We start from the raw sequence: 22,349 nt of genomic DNA, 5'->3' as shown, positions 1-22,349 counted from the left end.
CACTTATTCATGCAGTTATGATGATTAACTAAAGTAGTAAAGAAAGCGAAAGTACCGAATGAAGACAAGGAGTCAATATCGACTGAGAATTAACGGGGACGATAAGAATGGATCCAATGTTACCGATCGAATCGTCACAAAATTGTTCTTTGTAAAAATGTAGGTGGTACCAAAATATCATTTATTTGCAGTAGGTTATGACATTGCAATAATTTTCCTTCATTATCATTGTCATTTCTTATCTCTCCACCAATAAACGAATCTCTCGTTTAGATTACTCTCAGTACTGTCACAAACACGGTACGACCCACACACACGATGGTTCTCTCGATGGACAGATGGGAAGGCAAAGTTGCCATAGTAACAGGTGCCAGTTCAGGAATCGGCAAAGCCATGTCACGTCATTTCTTCCGTTTTTTGTACATCTATTAACATTATTAAATATAATCAGAAGTTCATTCAGAGATGACGCCAGTAACGACGCCTCACTAGATTCAAATGTCCCTTGTGAATAAAAATGTGTCACAATTTTTACAAAACAACAATAAAGAAATCCCCTGGAGGTGACCAAATTCATAACTTTTGGTTAAAAAAATTTACTTGTTTTCATAAATACTTACTTGATCAGCTTAACGGATTTATTAGGGAACCTAACACATTTTCAGAGTTTTTGGCTCATGGTGTAACATATCTGAAACCAAAAGATTCCGATACTAAAGTACTAAAGTAATAATTTATGACCACTGTCAAAAATTAAATATACTTAATGAAGAACAAAAAGGTTGTGTTAAGGAGTCTTCTGGTGATAGATACGGTAATAATGGAACAAGCTCGAAAACATAATAGAAATATTTATACCGCATTCATAGATTACAAAAAAGCCTATGATTCAGTACCACATTCATGGTTACTTTACATTCTTAAAATTTATAAAATTAATTTGGATTTAATTAATTTTTTATCCCATGTTATGACATTTTAGAGAACTACTTTAAATTTATCAATAAACAATACTAAATTAAAATCCGAGCCTATTCAAATTAAACAGGGAATTTATTAAGGAGATTCTTTAAGTCCTTTATGGTTTTGTCTAGCCATTAATCCTTTGACAAATCTATTAAATAGCACTGGATATGGTTTTAATATTAGACTTTATAATACAACACTATCCAAATTAAATCATCTTCTTTATATGGATGAGATAAAACTTTATTAACCTAAAAAGAATCACATTTTATCTTTACTAACAATAACTGGAAATTTCTCAAATGATATTGGGATGAGTTTTGGTATTGATAAGTGTAAAACGCAATCAATATGTCGCGGTCATTGCGAAAATTTAGAATATACATACAGTGAGCGGCAAAAGTATGGAATAAATTCATTAAAAATTAAACAAAATTTTTTTCAAAAAAATCTTTGGACAGGTCGATTTTAGTTTATAAAAATACATATTTTGATAGAAAATAAAATTCCAAGCAGTCATTTGTTTTCGAGTTATGACGTCATCGATAGTTTTTTTAAATAGAAACCCCCTATTTTTTTTCTTGATTCTGATAGCCCTTTTAATTGTTTAAATGACAGTATAAAAATTTTATTATCTTACATAAGGAAATTTTTGAGAAAAAAAATAATAAATTTGGAAAAAATAAATTTTATAATGAACAAAAACAAGTCAAAAAATCAAGTAGGTAAATCAAACAGTCAACTGTTACTGTCAATTTCATTCGTATGTGTTATTTGTTTTACAAAACGTTTTCGAAAATGACTCATTTAACAGAAACACAACGTATAGAAATTTTCATATATAATATACCAAGGGACAGATATATTGCCGGAAATTTTTTCGAGCAGTCCTCACACACGAGTGTTTGTAGCAAGAAAATTACACGAGGGCGCCAGCCCGAGGGTAATTTTGAGCGACAAGCACGAGTGTTGGACTGCAAGAAAAAATTTCTGGCGATATATATCTGTCTCGAGGTATATTCGGAAGAGAATCGCCCGAAAAATTTTTTCCCTACGTCAATTATATCGGAAATTTTCCCTAGGGAAAATTTCCGCTTAATTAAATTGTGATTGGTTGCTATTCAAATAATTCGGAGTTGTGATTTGTCAATATAAATCATGTGACATTTGAGGGCGATTCTCATTTTAATTGGATGCGATAGATAAAACTGAAACGGGGAATTTCTTCATAAACTTGCTTATTGTCAACAAGCTGGGGGATGGCAATTCGAACATTTAATTCCATAATTTTAAGTACTCAGTAACACAGTTTTTGACTTGTTTTTGTTCGTTATAAAATTTATTTTTTCCAACATTATTATTTTTTTTTCACAAAAATTTCCTTATGTAAGGTAACAAAATTTTTATACTGTCATTTAGACAATTAAAAGGGCTATCATAATCAAGAAAAAAAATAGGGGGTTTCCATTTAAAAAAACCGTCTTTGACGTCATAACTCGAAAACAAATGACTGCTTGGAATTTGATTTTATATTAAAATATGTATTTTTATAAACTAAAATTGACCTGTCGAAAGATTTTTTTGAAAAAAATTTTGTTTAATTTTTAATGAATTTATTCCATACTTTTGCCGCTCACTGTATAACTCAAGAAGGAGAGATCATTAAAAATTTAAATAAAGGATAATTTTATAAATATTTAGGTATTAATCAATCAAATCATATTCAACACTCAATTATAAATGAAAATTTAGAAAAGCAATTTTATTTAAGAATTAAAACTCTTTTAAAATCAAAATTAAACAGTAATAATTTAATTAAAGCAGTTTGGTTTCTTTTGGTGTTATAAAATGGTCCAAAACTAATTTACAGAATATAAACATTAAAACCAGAGTTCTTTTTACCAAATTTAGTAAACATCACCCCAAATCTGCTATTGAAAGATTTAATTTACCACGCGAAAACGGTGGTAGGGGTTTTTCAAATCTAGAAATACTGCTAAAAAATCAAATTGCTTCACTAAAAAATTATTTCCTCAATAGAGCTCGTGATAACACCTTTTTCAATGCTTTGGTTTCAGCCGATAAAGGCTACACACCTTTAAATTTAAGTGATAATATAATTTCAGACATTGTTAAGCCAAATATACCTGACACAATAGCAAATATAAAACAGAAGTCTTTACATGGGAGATATTTTAAAGAACTGGAACAACCAGAAATTAATATGCAGGCTTAAGAAATCAAATATTCACCCTGAGACGGAGGGTTTTATATTTGCAATACAAGATTGTGTTATAAATACAAGAAATTATAAAAAAACACATATGCGGTTTGCAATCGACCATTGATAAATGTAGGATTTGCGGAACAATTAAAGATATCATTTCTTCTAGCACCGTTTTGGCTCAAAGCGAATATAAGAAACGTCATGATATTATACAACTAGAGGATTGAAAATTCTCAATTATATGAGACGTGTTGCCCGGAAACACCACGAGATCGTAGATCGAGTGGTGTTTCCGGCAACACGTCGAGTAATCGAGAATTTTCCATCGTCGAGTTGTATACGGGTAGACTACATCATGAATAAAATAAATAAATAAACAAATAAACAGGTTCCCGAAACCGACTGGGCGCATTCAGTAGCAGAAAGATTTAATGTGACGGTTAGCGCAAAACATTTTGTAAGTTAAGTTAATTCGAATATACAAAGGTTCGTATATTCGAAATCGCCCTGGTTACTACAATAACCGCTGTAATACATGGTAACTAAAGAAAATCAAAGATTCTTATTGGTTTATAAAGTAATGAATGATATAGTCGCTAAAATTATACACATGAATTTAGCTGTTAAATTCAATTTATTAAAGAATACACAACCACACTATAGTTATAAACCAGAAAGTTGTTTGGAAAATGACAGTTACAAATAATATTTTGATCGTACAGTCGTAACTGACATTCACATTCAGCATAACAGACCAGACATTATTATTTTAAATAAACAACAAAAGCAAACATATCTTTTAGATATAGCTGTTCCAAATTCACACAATATAACACAGACAAATAACACAAAAATTAATAAATATTTAGAGCTCTCCGTTGCTATGAGAAATCTTTGGTTTCAGCAACGGGAATAGTACCGCAAACTCTTTTTAAAAATTTAAAAATTCTGGATCTGGGAACACATTGGTAGTTGAAAAGATATACAAGCTGATTCACGTAGCCCGTTCATTAGAAACTTTTTAATTTCTCAAAATCATATTAATATGAAAATTGGTAGTTGACTATAATCGACTAGGTACTTCAAGTTCAAATGAAATATTTTCAAAATAGCGGCACTTCCGGAAATACCGGAAATCGATGTCATCTTTGTTTTTTTAAATAGAAAGGCCTCATTTTGACTTCACATTTCGATTCTACGTTAACTTTTGAGTTTAGTACCTCTTTTTGTCAATACTTATCTGTCATCGTTTTTGACCTATGTTAAAATTAAAAAATTTATAATTCCTGAACCATCACAAATAAATAATTTATTTTTACCTTACTAACTTGCCAAAGATTTGGCCGCTTTTTTGCACTATCAACGACATTTTTTTTATGTTTCATACGCCTACTGCAATTTTTTAAAATTGATAATTAAAAAATGTCGAAAACTTGATTTTCTTAAATGGCAACTACCGTTTATGATACTAGATATAAATGTAAAATTAAATTTTAAGGCCACTTTTATTAACATTATGTATGCCTATTTGCAGCCGTTTAGGCGTAATTTCAATTTTTTGATTAAAATATTTTTTATAAGCAATTGTTTTATTTAAATTTTTATTCAAAAATAGCATTGCAATAAATATTAGATAACAACAAAACAATAAAAAATAAGCAAATTAACAAAAAAATATTTTAATGTAAATGATTTCATTGAACATATTTTTTTTGTTAATTTGCTTATTTTTTATTATTTTGTTATTATCTACTGTTTATTGCATGTGATTTTTGAATAAAAATTTAAATAAAACAATTGTTTGATAAAAAAAAAGAATATTTTACTCAAAAAATCGAAATTACGCCAAAACGGCTGGGAATAGGCATACACAATGTTAATAAAAGTAGGCTTAGAATTAAATTTTACATTTATATCTAGTGTCACAAATGGTGGTTGCTATTTAAAAAAATGAAGTTTTTGACATTTTTTGATTAGCAACTTTGAAAAATTTCAGTAGGCGTATGAAACATAAAAAAAAAAATTTACTAATGGCGGAAAAGATCGGCCAGGTCTTTAGGAATTCAACTAAAAAAAATCAATTATTTATTTCCGATGGTTCAAGAGTTATAAATTTGTTAATGAAGCCCTGCAACCCCGCTTTTTTGCAAAAAAGATGACATAGGTCAAAAACGATGACAAATAAGTGTTGACAAAAAGACGTTCTAAACTCAGAATTTAACGTAGAATCTAAGTGTAAAGTCAAAATGAGGCCTTTCCATTAAAAAAAATAAAGATGGCGTCGATTTCCGGTATTTCCGGAAGTGCCACCATTTTGAAAATATTTCATTTGAACTTGGAGTAGTCGATTATAGTCAACTACCAATTTTCATATTAATATGATTTGGGGAAATCAGAAAGTTTCTAATGAACGGGCTACGTGAATCAGCCTGTATTATTACACTCATATTATATCATGAGAAAGTTCCTTAACATTAACACAAAACATAATATAAAAACACAACAAAGTCAAAATGTGAAGGCGAGACGCCGGTAATTATGTTGATTAGCACTGCACTATTACTTGACAGTAATATCCGTAATAGTGTATGTACTCCGGCAAAATTGCCGTGCCGCCGGGTGGTGGAGGGAAAAATAAGAAGAATAACCAAATGCAGACTCGCTCAAATAAAAAAAAAAACATTTCGTCTCAAGTGACCTCGATAAGTTATCACTCTTATTGTATAACGACGAACAAACAGGTACGTTTGATCTACTTCATTTCAGAATCTATAATTAGAAACAGATTTAGAGTGTAAAAAAAATCAATTGATAACAACAAATTTTTTATTGAAAAAATCTAGACACCCCTTTTGGTTCCACTCCCATTCAAATTGTTTGCTTCAATTTTGTATTTCATTCTCTCTTTTTGTCTTCTGGTACTAGATAAAATCTCTTCAGTCTTTTTATTTATAACCAAATCTGGTTTTCCATTACTTTCTTCAGCGCAGAATCCACTAAAACCCACCCCTGTGAGTTCAATCAATACCGCCAGTACCAGTACCTCCAACTATGTATTCCTTAACGAGTTCATTATGGTTTTAAATACTTTTCTAGGCAGTCTCTAGCCTGATAGACCAATATCTTCCACTACTTACTACCGCTGCAGTACTAACAGCAGTACGACAAATAAATCGATGACTAGGAATTTTTAGGAACAAAATCGATCAAAAAATGAACGATCGTGACACAACAAGCGTTGTGATTTCATGATTATCTGTTATCGATTCACTGATAACGCATCTTTCATCTAATATATTGTCAATACTTCCGAAAACACGGTACGACCTGCACACACGATGGTTCTCTCGATGGACAGATGGGTGGGCAAAGTAGCCATCGTCACGGGTGCCAGTTCTGGCATTGGTAAAGCCATCGCCGCCTCCCTGGTAGAACAAGGCCTCATAGTAACATCTTCCACGACATAACTCTTTAAAGCTTCTTCATCTTGATTTTATTCCAGGTGGTGGGCATAGCTCGTCGTTCTGAGCTCGTCGAAGAACATTCCAAGCAACTGTCTGGAAAGAAGGGGAAACTTCACGCGGTCAAAGCTGACGTCACTAAAGAAGAAGACATATTGAAAGCCTTCGAGTGGACCAGTAAGAAACTAGGCCCTGTCCATATCCTCATCAACAACGCCGGTACTGGAAAACGCACCACCTTGACAGAAGGCAAGACCGAAGATTGGAAAGCCGTTCTAGATCTGAACGTCTTGGGATTGTGCATTGCCACCAGAGAAGCTGTCAAGGTCATGAAAGCCAACAACATCAACGGCCACATCGTCCACATCAACAGCATTGCGGGACACACGGTGATGAACATACCACAAATAAACGTTTACCCAGCTTCGAAGTTTGCTGTTACGGCCTTGACGGAGACCCTGAGGCAAGAACTGACACATTTAAATAGCAATATCAAGATCACGGTAAGTCTCAATCATCTGGAGGGACTTCTCTAAGTTTAAATTACAGAGTGTCAGTCCCGGAATGGTGGAAAGCGAGTTGACCACTCTGAGTAAGACTCAGACTCCTGAGGCCAAAGCTATGCTAGCACAGATGCCCATTTTGAAGGGTGAAGATATCGCAGATGGTGTCGTCTATGCGTTGTCAACCCCAGAACATGTCCAAGTAACTCAAGGTGGACGTTTTTTGTCATTTTTTAATCTATTTTCAATTTGTAGATCCACGAGCTCACAATCAAACCAGTCGGAGAAAAAGTGTAAAAAGCTTAAGTTTCTCAATTGTTTAATTACTTGTCAAGCTTCTTTGTCCGTTAATATAACAAAACTGAGTCTGTGAAAATGATTTTTTTTTGGTAAATCTGGTAAAACGCAGTTGGTGCGGCGGCTATTCAGAGATGGCGCCAATGATAACGTCTCACTAACTAAGAGTTTCTTTGACTCGTCACGGAACGGCAGTATTACATTATTTTCAGGAATTTGTTATTGTTACAACCAATCACTTTTTTCTTTTGTTATTATTGGGTGAGCAATGCTGGTTAATGTATAAATATCGAGAAAAAAAATTGCGAGACTTTTACTCATTCCATTATGATTATGAATGACCAACTAAGTAATAAAGAAAACGGAAATCCAGAATGAAATGAACACAAGCGGTCAAGGTCGACCAACAATAAGCGGGAACGAGATAATGGAGTCAAATGTCACCAATTACGTCGCCGAAAAACTGTTACTTTAAAAATAAATGTAGGTACCACAATATCATTTATTTGCAAGTAGTTATGACGCAGCAATAATTTTTGCATCATCATCATTTATCTCTCCACCAATAAACGAATCTCTCATCTAGTTTATTCTCAGTACTGTTACAAACACGGTACGACCCACACACACGATGGTTCTCTCGATGGACAGATGGGTAGGCAAAGTTGCCATAGTGACAGGTGCCAGTTCAGGAATCGGCAAAGCCATCGCCGCCTCTCTAGTCGAACACGGCTTGATCGTAAGTCCACCCCTATGATTCCATCCTTCACCCTTCCAACTTCGACTATTTCTAGGTGGTGGGTACTGCCCGTCGCTCTGAACTCGTCGAAGAACATTCCAAGCAACTCTCCGGAAAGAAAGGGAAGCTCCACGGGATCAAAGCCGACTTCACTAAAGAAGAAGACATCTTGAAGACCTTCGCCTGGACCACAAAGAACTTGGGACCGGTTCACATCCTCGTCAACAACGCCGGTACTGCTAAACCCACCAACTTGACAGAAGGTAAAACCGAAGACTGGAAGGCCGTTCTGGATCTGAACGTCTTGGGTTTGTGCATTGCCACCAGAGAAGCCGTCAAGGTCATGAAAGCCAACAACATCAACGGTCACATCGTCCACATCAACAGTGTCCTGGGACACAATGTATTCAGCGGTGCACACGTGAATGTGTACCCAGCCTCGAAGTACGCTGTTACGGCCTTGACGGAGACCTTGAGGCAAGAACTGAACCATCTGGGTAGCAAGATCAAGGTCACGGTAAGTCTTGGTCTTCTGGTGGGACTCCTCTAAATCTAGATTTCAGAGCGTCAGTCCCGGATTGGTTGAGAGCGAGTTGACCACTCTGAATAAGACTCAGAGTCCTGAGAGGAAGGCTATGTTGGAAAAGATGCCCATTCTGAAGAGCGAAGACATCGCAGATGGCGTTGTCTACGCCTTGTCAACCCCGGAACACGTCCAGGTGAGTGAAATGTTTGCAAAATCTTGGCTTATTTGGAATTTGTAGATCCACGAGCTCACAATCAAACCAGTTGGAGAAATTAATTAGAAGCAACGACTGTTCAATCAGAGATGGCGCCAGTACCAACCTCCTACTAGATTTAAATGACCATTTCTAAATAAAAGTGTGTACATTCTATACAAATAAACGTAACAAAAATCGCAATCACTTAAAAATAAACAAACACAATTCTTTCATTCTTATCACATGACCTCGATAAGTTATCATTCATATTATACAGGGTGTCCCAAAAATGGCGTACTAACGGTGCACTACGGGGTAGAAGAGATTACCGTAAACGTCAGAAAAATGTTAAAAAAATTCTATTGGACTTACTAGCTAATTTGGGGGTCTTTGAAAGTGCCACTTAACAGGTCAATTATTTTGAAATATATGTATGAAATTGTCATGGCAGCTACCTCTCCTCGTACACATTATCATAAAATACAGAATAAGATCACTCACTACCAATATCTAATCTTGCATAATAGAGAATTTAGAAGCTTTGGAAATCGAAAAAATTATTTTAAATCCACTACGGTAACATTTCAAGGTAATGATGTACGAATATATCTTTGTTTACATTATATTACCGTTAATAATAATAACAAAAATAATTGATTTTTTGTCGGAAACATTTTTTCTATATTTTTTTTCATGTACATTTAAACAACCTCGATATGGTATAGTTCATTTTTTAATGCTGTAGAAAAAGTCAGGCAGCCAAATATACACTTTCAATAGTTCACAAGATTCCTATTTCAATTTTGTAAATTACTTCAATCCATGATGCCATATGCCACAATAAATGCATTAATGTCAGTTCGTGTCACTGTCAATTAGGTATTAATTTAAAGGCTAGTTTGGTCAAGGGTTTTTATACTTAATTATCGATGGGCTGCACAGAACAAATTATGTTCAACGAAAGAGTAAGTCGCCCTTATCCGTATTCGAAAAAACATGATGTTGAACATTTACAAACATGTCTATGATGAACATGCGGAACTTAAGGGTTTGGGAATACGGTTAAACTACTAAAGAAGAGCAGATGTGGGAATTGGATGTGCGTATTGAAGTGACCGTGGAACCACTGATTATTATACACCTTAGAGAGTCTGACGACGATTCGGATTAACCGGAAGAATTCGAAGATGAGAGTTGATTTAAATCCATAATATGTCTGAGTTATCGTTAATTATTGTTTCTATTTACTAACTTACTGTTTTTTATTTATGAAATCTAGATTAAACACATTATTAAACACGTTTTCTCATTTCAATTAAATTTTTTCATGGAACGTCAAAACCTTGTCAGATTGACGGAGATTTTGACAAACAGAATTTTTAGCGGCATCGTGGATTCATATCAATTATAAATCAATTTAAGGTATCTGGACAGCCTTGAAGACTGTATATTGGGTTGCCTGACTTTTTCTACAGCATTAAAAAATGAACTATAGTAAGTATAGATATAGTTTGTACGTAATTTTTGGGACACCCTGTATAACTATTAACTACAAACAAGTATGCATTACATGATTCACTTCATAATGAAGCCGTCAAAATCATGAAAGCCAAAAAGATCAACGGCCACATCATCCATATCAACAGTGTTTTCGGACACGGTATATTCAACGTACCCAACCAGAACGTGTACCGGCCTCGAAGTACGCTCTTACGGCGCTGACGGAGACTCTGAGGCAAGAACTGAATCATCTGGGTAGCAAGATCAAGATCACGGTAAGTGCTAGTGTTCTGGTGGGACTCCTCTAAATCTAGATTTCAGAGCGTCAGTCCCGGATTGGTTGAGAGCGAGTTGACCACTCAGAATAAGACTCAGAGTCCTGAGATAAACGCTATCTTTTAAAAGATGCCTATTCTGAAGAGCGAGGACATAGCAGATGGCGTCGCTTACGCCCTGTCAACCCCGGAACACGTCCAGGTGAGTGAAATTTTTGTAAAATCTTGACTTATTTTGAATTTTTAGATCTACGAGCTCACAATCAGGCCACTTTGAGAAACATTCTGTACAAACACGTCATTTCTTTCGTTTTTTGTACATCTATTAACATTATAAAATATAATCAGAAGTTCATTCAAGAGATGACGCCAGTAACGACGCCTCACTATATTCCTATATGTCCCTTGTGAATAAAAATGTGTAACAATTTTTACAAAACAACAATAAAGAAGAAATAAATAAAGAAATAAATAAACAACAATAAAGAAATCCCCTGGAGGTGACCAAATTCATAACTTTTGGTTAAAAAAATTTACTTGTTTTCATAAATGCTTACTTGATCAGCTTAGCGGATTTATTAGGGAACCTAACACATTTCCAGAGTTTTTGGCTCATGGTATAACATACCTGAAACCAAAAGATTCCGATACTAAATTTCCATCAAAATATAGGCCAATCACATCTCTGCTTATAATTTATAAAATTATGACATCTTGCGTTAAAGTAATAATTTACGACCATTGTCAAAAATTAAATATACTTAATGAAGAACAAAAAGGTTGGGGTAAGGAGTGTTTTGGTTGTAAAGAACAACTCATAATAGATACGTTAATAATGGAACAAGCTCGAAAACATAATAGAAATATTTATACCGCATTCATAGATTACAAAACAGCCTATGATTCAGTACCACATTCATTGTTATTTAAAATTCTTAAAATGTATAAAATTAATTTGGATTTAATTAACTTTTTATCCCATGTTATGACATTTTGGAGAACTACTTTAAATTTATCAATAAACAATACTAAATTAAAATCCAAACCTATTCAAATTAAACGGGAAGTTTATCAAGGAGATTCTTTACGTCCTTTATGACTTTGTCTAGCCATTAATCCTTTGACAAATCTATTAAATAGCATTGGATATGGTTTTAATATTAGACTTTATAATACAACACTATCCAAATTAAATCACCTTCTTTATATGGATGACATAAAACTTTATGCATCTAAAAAGAATCACATTTTATCTTTACTAACAATAACTGAAAATTTCTCAAATGATATTGGGATGACTTTTGGTATTGATAAGTGTAAAACGCAATCAACATGTCGCGGTCATTACGAAAATTTAGAATATACAGTGTGTTTCTGAAATACGTGTGTTAATGTTAACCAGTGGAAGAACGCGCCAAATCATGAACTTCTCTCTGTAACATTTTTACGAAAAAGCAATACAAATTGATTTAAAATTTGACGTATACCGGCCTATGGGTAAGGGCGAAAATTTTCTGTTGTGATAGAAACAGAGCTTTGTTAAAAAGTTCCATTGTTATAGAAAAAAATTAATAATCAAAATTTAGATTCTCATGGTTACAAAAAATAGAAACTAGTTAATCACACAAAACGACTCGTTTGGTAAAAATTGTGAGGCGAAAAATCTTGGAATACTTTTACGAATTTTACAAAATGTTATAGAGAAAAGTTTCATAAATTGGCGAGTCCTTTCAATGGTTAAAATTAACACACGTATTTCAGAAACACCCTGTATACCTAACTAAACAAGGAGAAATCATTAAAAATTTAAATAAAGGAGAATTTTATAAATATTTAGGTATTAATCAATCAAAAGAAAATTTAGAAAATAGTACAAAGTATCTATAAAAGAACATAATATCAAGAGTCCTATGGAATTGTGCGGCTCTATATTTTTTTTGGCCGAACTATGTCAACCCGTTGAAGCCGGCAAATTAGATGTCAGTCAAATGACAAATGTCAAATTATTTATTAAACCATAGCGCATCAGGTGTGAGTTCGGTGTCTTAGTTGTTTTACAAGTAATTTTCTTCTACAGTCTATCAAGACTAAAACGTTTTTCCGCATAAGTGTGAAATTTGAATACCAAAAACAAGTCACGAAGTAGCGAAGGTAAGACATTTATTTTCATACGTTTACAGTAAGTAATCAGCATCTTTTCAGTAAACCCCAATGGTTTTATCGTTTTATCGCTAGAGCAAAACACCTTCATTCTGATGTCGTATTACCGAAATGGTACCCTGCAGAATAGAGTTTGCAAGAAAAAATTTTTCGGAAAATTTCGAAATGACATCATGGAAGCAAATTTAATTGCACCCGTCAGAATGATTGTGGATTGATTGGTGGCAACTAGAAATGTTGAAAAAGGCAAAAGTGTAGGAAGATCGCCAGTGAATGAAAAAATGGTTGAATATTTATGCCAACGAATGGAACAAAGTTCAGAAAAGTCCCTAAGGAAGTTATCACTTTAGGCTGATGTACTACTCTCCACTTGTCAGAAATTTGTTAGGAAAAACCTGAACTTCTACCCATACAAAACCACAACACTTCAAGAACTTCAACCAGGTGATTCTGAGAGGCGCTTAGAATACTGCAACTGGTTTTTAAACAACTTGGATGATGACAGATTCGTAATGATGAACTGAATTAAATAATTTTCATATTAACTTTCCTTGCAGATTATTAGACATCAGTTTTTTTTTCTTGGACGAAGCACAAAACTATAGAATATGGAGTTCAGAAAATCCACATGCATTTGTAGAAACCCGATTGCATCCTACAAAGGTTGGAGTATGGATTGCTGCTTCATGAAGGCGTTTAATTACTTTTATTGTAAAAATCAAAGAACCTGTCATTAATGAAGTTACATAACCTATGTTTTTCGATTTGGTAACACAATATGCTACAAAGCGGCAAAAATCTTTTATAGACACTCTGTATATTATGTTATGAGGAGCAAAAATGAAGTTTTATGTGCTGCAGCTGGTAGATTGGCTGCCGAACGCAGTGAGGATGACAAACCAGCCAAAGCACATAAAACCATTTTTGCTTCGAATAAGATATACTATTTTTTCTTCAAACCTTCATAACAAATTATTTAAGACATGTTAAGAAACCAGGTAGGAATTTCAAATGATTTAGCTAGTTTACTTTACTGCCGCTCATCAGCGGAGATAATAACTTCACGGACGCCCTCAGCGGAGATAATAATTTTATCTGCCGCTCTCAGCGGAGATAATAACTTTATCTGCCGCTCGTCAACTCGTTAGATGCCATGACAATGAAGTGACACTTTAGCATTATCAATGCAGCAGGATAATGTCATAATTTACGGACGTTTGAAGAAAAACTACTATTATTTAAGAATTAAATCTATTTTAAAATAAAAATTAAACGGTAATAATTTAATTAAAGCAGTTAATACATATGCTGTTCCATTGTTGACCTATTCTTTTGGTGTTAAAATGATCCAAAACTAATTTACAAACTAGAGTTCTCTTTACAAAATTTTGTAAACATCACCCCAAATCTGCTATTGAAAGATTTAATTTACCACGCGAAAATGGTGGTAGGGGTTTTTCAAATCTAGAAATTCTACAACACAATCAAATTGCTTCACTAAAAAATTATTTCCTCAATAGAGCTCGTGATAACACCTTTTTTAACGCTTCGGTTTCAGCCGATAATGGTTACACACCTTTAAATTTAAGTGATAATATAATTTCAGATATTGTTGAGCCAAATATACCTGACACTATAGCAAATACCTAGCGATCATTTAAAAAATAAATCGAGTTTGCTTTGGAGCCTATGCTATAGCATGGGTTGCCATAGGTAACACGCCGAGTCGATTTATTTTTTAATTGATCGCACCGTATAAAACAGAATTCTTTACATGGGAGATATTTAAAAAACTAGAACAACCAGAAATTAATATTCAAGCTTCTCCTGCATGGCTTAAAAAATCAAATATTCATTCTGAGACTGAGGGTTTTATATTTGCAATACAAGATCGTGTTATAAATAATACAAGAAATTATAAAAAACACATATGCAGTTTGCAATCGATCATTGATAAATGTAGGATTTGCGGAACTGAAGGGGAAACCATTGAACACATCATTTCTTCTTGCACCGTTTTGGCTCAAAGCGAATATAAGAAACGTCATGATATATTCGCAAAAATTATACGCATGAATTTAGCAGTTAAATTCAAATTATTAAAGGATACACAACCACATTATATTTATAAACCCGAAAGTTGTTTGGAAAATGACAATTACAAATTATATTTTGATCGTACAGTTTTAACTGACATTCATATTCAGCATAACAGACCAGACATTATTATTTTAAATAAACAACAAAAGCAAGCATAGGTATCTTTTAGATATAGCTGTTCCAAATTCACACAATATAACACAGACATATAACACAAAAATTAATAAATATTTAGAACTCTCCGTTGCTATGAGAAATCTTTGGTGTTTAGAAAAAATTTCGATTTACCACTTATAATTTCAGCAACGGGAATAGTACCGCAATCTCTTTTTAAAAATTTAAAAATTCTGGATTTAGGGAACAAATTGGTAGTTGAAATTCAAAAAAGTATATTATTATACTGATGTCATATAGTGAGGAAGTTCCTTAACATTAACACAGAACATAATACACGGTGTCCCAGAACTCGCGCCCCAGAGAAAAAAGGAGAAATCTTCATAAAAGGACAAATAAATAATCCCAATGAAAAATGTTTCTATGTTGAACGGTATTCAAGAAAAGAACAGTTTAATTCGACCAATCAAAGCATTTTAAGCCATCCAGGTCTATTTCCCGTAATTGTTGCTAGGTTGCATATTTTATTACGTTTTCAATAAACTGACCGGCTATGAAACTTTTGAGAAACGTCAGTGTCAAAATTTCATTCAAATCACTTCAAATCGCTTTAGTACCGCCGTCGTGGTCAACCGTGCTCTTTCATCATGTATTCTGCAGCGGATTATGTGAAAATGTTGATAATTTACGGAGAATGTGGAAATGAAGTAAATCCACATGCTCTATTTTCAAGAGCATTTTAGCAACGATTTTATATACATTTGTGAGTTGGTCTATTAGGGAATCGTGTGGTATGTCTTCAATAGAAATTAGTTTACATGTCAGTTAACTTCCCTCTTTAGGTAGGATCTTTTGAATTTCCTGCACGGTAAGCCCGAGACATTCACCCAGAACTTTGAATGGAGAATTTTTGATTGCAGAACTTTCCAATTTGCTTGAAGACATTCCACATCTTTTTTGTGCTATCGGCTAGTTTCAACACGACGGCGCACTACCACACTTCAGTCGACAAGTTCGAGAAATTTTGAATCAACAGTATCCTCATCGATTGATAAGTTGTGGTGGTCCACGACACTGGCCTGTGCAGTCCTATTGCCTTATTGCTGCAGGAGTCAATTCAGGAGTTGCGTTCAGGAAGCTTTGGCCACAATTACTCCCGAAATGGTTACGAATTCTAAACTGAATCTTTTGCGACTGGCACAGTTATGCTTACAAATGAATGGTGGCCACTTTGAGCACTTCCTCTGATTGTATATATTTTTCGTTTCATAATCCCTTTTGGCTTGTGTTATACCTTTTCTTCCTGTTTTGTACGATAAGCTCACGTGCATTAGAATAAACAAGGGTGTTTTCAGAACCGCCATTTGTTGTTTTATTTAAAAAAATAAAAATACATAGATTCATGTGATCGATGGCGAATGTGACATCTTGAATGACATTTGCCTTAACCTAACATGTTGATGTTGACACTTTAGCGGACATGTCATTCTGACATTATTTAATTGTGACAATTTATAAACTTAGCAACCGATTTTATTCACATTAACACCTCAGAGTTCCCTTTCTGGAATTGGTGGATCTTAGATGTCTCACAACTCTCTTATGCAAGTCATTAATTGTTCTTCGTTTGCATTTTTAGAATCGAGATTGTCGTCGGCATTTGTCTGTTTTCTCTGGGTCGCGAGTTCTGGGACACCCTGTATAAAAACACAACAAAGTCAAAATGTGGAGGCGAGACGCCGGTAGGTAATTATGTTGATAAGCACTGCACTATTACTTGATAGTAATATCGGTAATAGTATATGTACTTCGGTAATAGTGTATGTACTCCGAAGTACGTGTATGTCTAACTTTCATTTTAACCATTTTGCCATAAAATTATTAGGGGAGCCAATAATTGAATCTCCTTATTTTTACATGTAAAATCGTATGTCTGGTAAACCAATTCTACACCCGGTATGTAATTAGAAACAGATTTAGAGTGTAAAAAAAAATCAATTGATAACAACAAATTTTGTATTGAAAAAATCTAGACACCCCTTTTGGTTCCACTTCCATTCAAATTGTTTGCTTCAATTTTGTATTTCATTCTCTCTTTTTGTCTTCTAGTACTAGATAAAATCTCTTCAGTCCTTTTATTTATAAGTAAATCTAGTTTTTCATTACTTTCTTCAGCGCAGAATTCACTAAAACCCACCCCTTTGAGTTCAATCAGTACCGCCAGTACCTCCAACTGTGTATTCTTTAACGAGTTCATTATGGTTCTAAATACTTTTCTAGGCAGTCTCTAGCCTGAGAGACCAATGTCTTCCACTACTTACTACCGTTGCAGTACTAACAGCAGTACGACAAATAAATCGATGACTTGAGTTTTTAGGAACAAAATCGATAAAAAAATCAACGATCGTGACACAACAAGCGTCCTGATTTCATGATTATCTGTTATCGGTTCACTGATAACGCATCTTTCGTCTAATATAATGTCAATACTTTCGAAAACACGGTACGACCTAAACACACGATGGTTCTCTCAATGGACAGATGGGTGGGCAAAGTAGCCATCGTCACGGGTGCAAGTTCTGGCATTGGTAAAGCCATCGCCGCCTCCCTGGTAGAACAAGGCCTCATAGTAACATCTTCCACGACATAACTCTTTAAAACTTCTTCATCTTGATTTTATTCCAGGTGGTGGGCATAGCTCGTCGTTCTGAGCTCGTCGAAGAACATTCCAAGCAACTGTCTGGAAAGAAGGGGAAACTCCACGCGGTCAAAGCTGACGTCACTAAAGAAGAAGACATCTTGAAGGCCTTCGAGTGGACCAGTAAGAAACTAGGCCTTGTCCATATCCTCATCAACAACGCCGGTACTCACAAACGCACTACTTTGACAGAAGGCAACACCGAAGATTGGAAGGCCACCTTGGATCTGAACGTCTTGGGATTGTGCATTGCCACCAGAGAAGCTGTCAAGGTCATGAAAGCCAACAACATCAACGGCCACATCATCCACATCAACAGCGTTGCGGGACACACAGTACCCAACGTACGCCATCTGAACGTGTACCCGGCTGCGAAGTTCGCTGTTACGGCCTTGACAGAAACGCTGAGGCAAGAACTAACACATCTCGGTAGCAAAATCAAGGTCACGGTAAGTCTCAATCATTTGGAGGGACTTCTCTAAGTTTAGATTGCAGAGTGTCAGTCCCGGATTCGTGGAAAGCGAGTTGACCACTCAGCGCAAGACTCACACTCCTGAGGTCAAAGCTATGCTAGCACAGATGCCCATTTTGAAGGGTGAAGATGTCGCAGATTGTGTCGTCTATGCCTTGTCAACCCCAGAACATGTCCAAGTAAGTCTAGGTGGGCGTTGTTTGTCATTTTTTAATTTATTTTCAATTTGTAGATCCACGAGCTCACAATCAAACCAGTCGGAGAAAAAGTGTAAAAAGCTTAAGTTTCTCAATTGTTTAATTACTTGTCAAGCTTCTTTGTCCGTTAATATAACAAAATTGAGTTTGTGAAAGTGTTTTTTTTTTTAAATCTGGTAAAACGCAGTTGGTGCGGCGGCTATTCAGAGATGGCGCCAATGACAACGTCTCACTAAAGTTCTCGATTATAAAAGGTAACGACAACGGTTGCGCCAATATTTTCATCTCACTTAATTTGGAGTCTATGCAAGTTAATCTGTTTGACACGATACAAACATCCCGTAAAGTTGTGTTTACTTCTGTCTTTGTTACACTCACGGCATTTGTCGATAATGTCCTCTCTTTTAATTTGGAGTCTCAATCATCGAGAACCTTACGTCTCACTAGATTCTCAATTCAATTTGTGGATAAAAACACAACTAAGAGTTTCTTTGACTCGTCACGGAACGTAAGTATTACATTATTTTCAGGAATTTGTTATTGTTACAATCAATCACTTCTCTCTTTTGTTATTATTGGGTGAGCAAGACTAGTTAATGTACAGTGTGGAATAAAATGATTTACATCTAGTTACCTTTGCATTACCCTTGTAAAAATACGAAATGCCGCTCTCCAAAAAAAAGAAAGCCTAACCTCAAAATATTCCAAAATTCCAAATGTGATTTATTGCGAAGGGATGATATGAATGCAAAGTAGAGATTGAAATTAAAAAGGAGCTAACAAAAGCAAGTCACAGCTAGTGTTGCAGTTGCAAATCCAAATTGGTTTTTCGCAACTTGAGTCAACTTTAAAGTTGACTCAAGTTGCAAAAAACCACTTGCCATTTGCAACAGCTCTTTTATGGCATTAGTAATTTAATCATTTTATTCCACACTGTATAAGTATCGAGAAAAAAAAATTGCGAGACTTTTACTCATTCCATTATGATTATGAATGACCAACTAAGTAATAAAGAAAACGGAAATACAGAATGATCACAAGCGGTCAAGGTCGACCAACAACAATAAGCTGGAAGGAGATAATGGAGTCAAATGTTACCAATTACGTTACTGTTACTTTAAAAATAAATGTAGGTAAATGGTAATTGGCGATTCCAGCTATCAGTGAGGCATCTGGTGAGAATTGTGTGCAAAATGTTAGAGCAGATGGAAGCTGTTGTTTGTTAAAGTGGTTTGTGATTTTTAGACAAAATGAGGGTTTAATCGAAGTTTATTTATAAAAATGACTAAAAACAAGATCGGCAATAGTTATTTATGTGACAAGCTTAGTAAATTAATCTTTACGGGCGCGCTGGCACTTGTTGGACGAGCGACGTAAGGAGCGAGTCCCATAAGCCAGTAAGCCCAGTAAAGATTAATTGCTAAGCGAGTTGCATACAAACTTTTATTTCCACCTTCAGCCTTTAAATTTCGTTTTTTAATTGTTATTTATGTTTATAAAAATTTTGTAATGAAAGGCGGTGGGGCAATTATACCTACGTCGTCATGGTGTTGAGATAAACAACAAAAATACTGTCAGAAGTTTTGTGAAATTTGTTGCAAAAAGAAAGAAAAGAAAGAATGGCTTTAATGCCCGATGAAGACTTTGAAGGCGATTTTCTTGAAATGCAAGAAAATAATCACGGAATTACCAACGCTGCAAGTGCGGCTCTCTACTGATTCGATCCCAGGAGCGATATGAAAATACTTCCGAAACGGATCAAAATGCATTATTAACGTACAGACTGTCTATAAAAGAATGTGGGATCGCAGAGGGCTCTGGAATTTGAATTTGCCAACCCCTTTAAATTCGTCAACTACTAACCGCCAAATTGTCAAATATATTCACAAGCTGTCAACACCAAATCAACTTAACCTCATTTACGCTTCGAAGCCCTGTTTTATTGTTTCTTGCGTTCCTGGTCTGCTTATTGTTTAAAAAAACTTTTTTCAAAGCTAGATAACTTCCGGTGGTGTTACAAAGGTATTGTCTTTATCTGTTTTTATAATTTTACAACCTCTCAAATATTTTAGAAGTAATTGCTAAAATGATGTTCACACTTGAACAAAATAAGTTCCTTATGATGTCTTATTACCGCAACGGGCAACGGTGTTAAAAGAGAGTCAGGGAATGGACATACAGCATTCAAGCTTGCAAAGAAGAATTTTTAGCCAAGTACCTGGACCAAAATGTTTTAGAAAAGTCCCACACAGCTCACATACATCGAATTGTTAATAATTTTGTTACTACCGGTAGTGTTGGAGCTAGATAATTTCCGGTGGTGTTACAAAGGTATTGTCTTTAGGTATCTGTTTTTATATTGAAAATCAGAATAATTTTATAACCTCACAAATATTTTAGAAGTAATTGCTAAAATAGTCTTCACACTTGAACAAAATAAGTTTCTTATGATGTCTTATTACTGCAACTGTGTTAAAAGAGATGAGGAATGGACATACAGCGTTCAAGCTTGCAAAGAAGAATTTTTAGCTAAGTACCTGCACCAAAATGTTTTAGAAAAGTGCCTCACAGCTCACATACATGGAATTTTTAATCGTTTTGTTACTACCGGTAGTGTTGAAAAGGGGAAATCGTCAGGTCGTCCCAAGGTGGTGGAAAATGTAGTTGAAAATATACGAGATCATTTAGAAGCACATCCGAGAACTTACCTACTACACTGTCTCATCAAATTGCAGTACTTACATGCCATAAAGTTGTTAGAGGAGAACATGCTTTTACATCCATACAACTGTACAATAGCTGTTCCTTAATGATCCTGAAAGCTGCATAAATTATTGTAATTGGTTTCAGAATAATCTGTTCACCTGACTTTTCTGTGTTCAGCTATGTGAAAAGTGAAGTGTATAAATGAGAAATTAATAATTTAAACGAGTTAATAGAAGAGATTACCGTCTATTGTAACATCAAGAGAGTGAGAAAATATTCAGAGCAAAATGGAGGACACTTCGAACCATTCCTTTAATTTATATTGTTACTTTTTTAACTGAATCACTGATGTTATTCACCTTCTTAAGTGTTTAATAAATACATAATTTGTTGAGAGTGTTGAAACTTATCAATAATGCATTTCATTAATTTATTTTTATTTAATTTTTTTGCAAGCATTGATTTTGTCAAGTTGCGCAATAGGCAACCAGTAAAACCAGTTTGTTCTGGGGTTGCACATCGGAGATCAGGCTAATATTATTCGATTTCTGGTGAAAGAGTCGGCACACAATCAAAGCCTACTTGGATCCCACAATCATTTATAGACACTCTGTATGTAATTGCATAGTTAAATTTGTTTGTGTTTGTAATAAACATAGTTTTGATTATTTATTTTTTGATGAGACTTGTAATAACTATTACAGGTCTCTTCTACGTGCCTGTTAAATATTACAGGGCTCTGCCTGTAATTACCCATTTACTTAGTTACCACAAATACCTATAAAGTGTCACTTACTTAGAAGGTGGAAATAAAATAAATTATTGTATTGTAACACGTGCCGAAAAAACGAACCAGAAGCATGTTTTCATTTATTTCCGCGTAAAAGCAAATTATGTTTACATCGAAAATGTTTTCGGTTTTAAAAACCGGGAAGAGAGAAGGAAAGCATAGGAAAATGCTTTATTACGGGGAAAACCTGCATCTAATTATGTGAGGGTCTGTGGAAAACACTTTAAATGAGAAGAATACATTTGTAAGTTAAATAGTATTTTGAGGTTATATTTTGAAATTATTTATTTAAGCATCACCTGCAGACATAGAAATAATAACCTATGGAACGAGCGTTGCGAACTGCGCCTGTTGGCAACGTAAGTTAGGCAACTTGTCTTACGCGTAAGGGCAAAAGCGCGCCAATGTGGATATACTTTACA

General features: G+C 34.6%; 3 protein-coding genes and 1 long non-coding RNA gene across 6 annotated transcripts; all 4 read left to right on the top strand.

Moving 5' to 3' along the window:
• Nucleotides 1-6,476: 6,476 nt before the first annotated feature.
• On the top strand, nt 6,477-7,551 carry LOC138129947 (farnesol dehydrogenase-like). Its single transcript, XM_069046288.1, has 4 exons — nt 6,477-6,639; nt 6,696-7,157; nt 7,204-7,359; nt 7,413-7,551. Exons 1-4 carry the CDS (start codon nt 6,532-6,534, stop codon nt 7,452-7,454), a joined length of 768 nt encoding a protein of 255 aa, XP_068902389.1. The 5' UTR covers nt 6,477-6,531; the 3' UTR covers nt 7,455-7,551.
• A 423-nt stretch (nt 7,552-7,974) lies between these two features.
• Nucleotides 7,975-10,993, top strand: LOC138129943 (farnesol dehydrogenase-like). 2 transcript variants are annotated; one of them, XM_069046284.1, is made up of 4 exons: nt 7,975-8,193; nt 8,249-8,710; nt 8,757-8,912; nt 10,938-10,993. In XM_069046284.1, the coding sequence occupies exons 1-4, from the start codon at nt 8,086-8,088 to the stop codon at nt 10,965-10,967; spliced, it is 756 nt and encodes a 251-aa protein (XP_068902385.1). In that variant the 5' UTR covers nt 7,975-8,085; the 3' UTR covers nt 10,968-10,993. The 2 variants fall into 2 exon arrangements, with proteins under 2 accessions (XP_068902385.1, XP_068902384.1); XM_069046283.1 differs by lacking the exon at nt 10,938-10,993 and adding an exon at nt 8,958-9,116 and having other exon boundaries at nt 7,979-8,193.
• Nucleotides 10,994-17,534: 6,541 nt separating this feature from the next.
• Nucleotides 17,535-18,586, top strand: LOC138129186 (farnesol dehydrogenase-like). Its single transcript, XM_069045438.1, has 4 exons — nt 17,535-17,693; nt 17,750-18,211; nt 18,258-18,413; nt 18,467-18,586. The coding sequence occupies exons 1-4, from the start codon at nt 17,586-17,588 to the stop codon at nt 18,506-18,508; spliced, it is 768 nt and encodes a 255-aa protein (XP_068901539.1). The 5' UTR covers nt 17,535-17,585; the 3' UTR covers nt 18,509-18,586.
• A 1,132-nt stretch (nt 18,587-19,718) lies between these two features.
• Nucleotides 19,719-21,534, top strand: LOC138129950 (uncharacterized). Of its 2 annotated transcripts, XR_011159441.1 has the most exons (4): nt 19,719-20,453; nt 20,504-20,775; nt 20,832-21,221; nt 21,282-21,534. It is a non-coding gene; the product is annotated as an uncharacterized lncRNA (long non-coding RNA). The 2 variants fall into 2 exon arrangements; XR_011159440.1 differs by having other exon boundaries at nt 20,832-21,534.
• Nucleotides 21,535-22,349: the final 815 nt, after the last annotated feature.

Source organism: Tenebrio molitor, chromosome 4 (genome assembly GCF_963966145.1).
Source record: "Tenebrio molitor chromosome 4, icTenMoli1.1, whole genome shotgun sequence".
Lineage (NCBI taxonomy): Eukaryota > Metazoa > Arthropoda > Insecta > Coleoptera > Tenebrionidae > Tenebrio > Tenebrio molitor.
Note: the sequence above shows the minus strand (reverse complement) of the source record. Positions and strands in the feature narration are given on the sequence as shown.

What these genes read in the sequence shown, in the direction of transcription:
- LOC138129947 (XM_069046288.1), top strand. Translation starts at nt 6,532, where the DNA reads ATGGTTCTCTCGATGGACAGATGGGTGGGCAAAGTAGCCATCGTCACG. An exon ending in ATAGCAATATCAAGATCACG is followed by an intron (nt 7,158 to 7,203) that starts GTAAGTCTCAAT and finishes TTTAAATTACAG; the next exon opens with AGTGTCAGTCCCGGAATGGT. An exon ending in CAACCCCAGAACATGTCCAA is followed by an intron (nt 7,360 to 7,412) that starts GTAACTCAAGGT and finishes TTCAATTTGTAG; the next exon opens with ATCCACGAGCTCACAATCAA.
- LOC138129186 (XM_069045438.1), top strand. Translation starts at nt 17,586, where the DNA reads ATGGTTCTCTCAATGGACAGATGGGTGGGCAAAGTAGCCATCGTCACG. An exon ending in TGGTAGAACAAGGCCTCATA is followed by an intron (nt 17,694 to 17,749) that starts GTAACATCTTCC and finishes ATTTTATTCCAG; the next exon opens with GTGGTGGGCATAGCTCGTCG. An exon ending in GTAGCAAAATCAAGGTCACG is followed by an intron (nt 18,212 to 18,257) that starts GTAAGTCTCAAT and finishes TTTAGATTGCAG; the next exon opens with AGTGTCAGTCCCGGATTCGT.
- LOC138129943 (XM_069046283.1), top strand. Translation starts at nt 8,086, where the DNA reads ATGGTTCTCTCGATGGACAGATGGGTAGGCAAAGTTGCCATAGTGACA. An exon ending in GTAGCAAGATCAAGGTCACG is followed by an intron (nt 8,711 to 8,756) that starts GTAAGTCTTGGT and finishes TCTAGATTTCAG; the next exon opens with AGCGTCAGTCCCGGATTGGT. An exon ending in CAACCCCGGAACACGTCCAG is followed by an intron (nt 8,913 to 8,957) that starts GTGAGTGAAATG and finishes TGGAATTTGTAG; the next exon opens with ATCCACGAGCTCACAATCAA.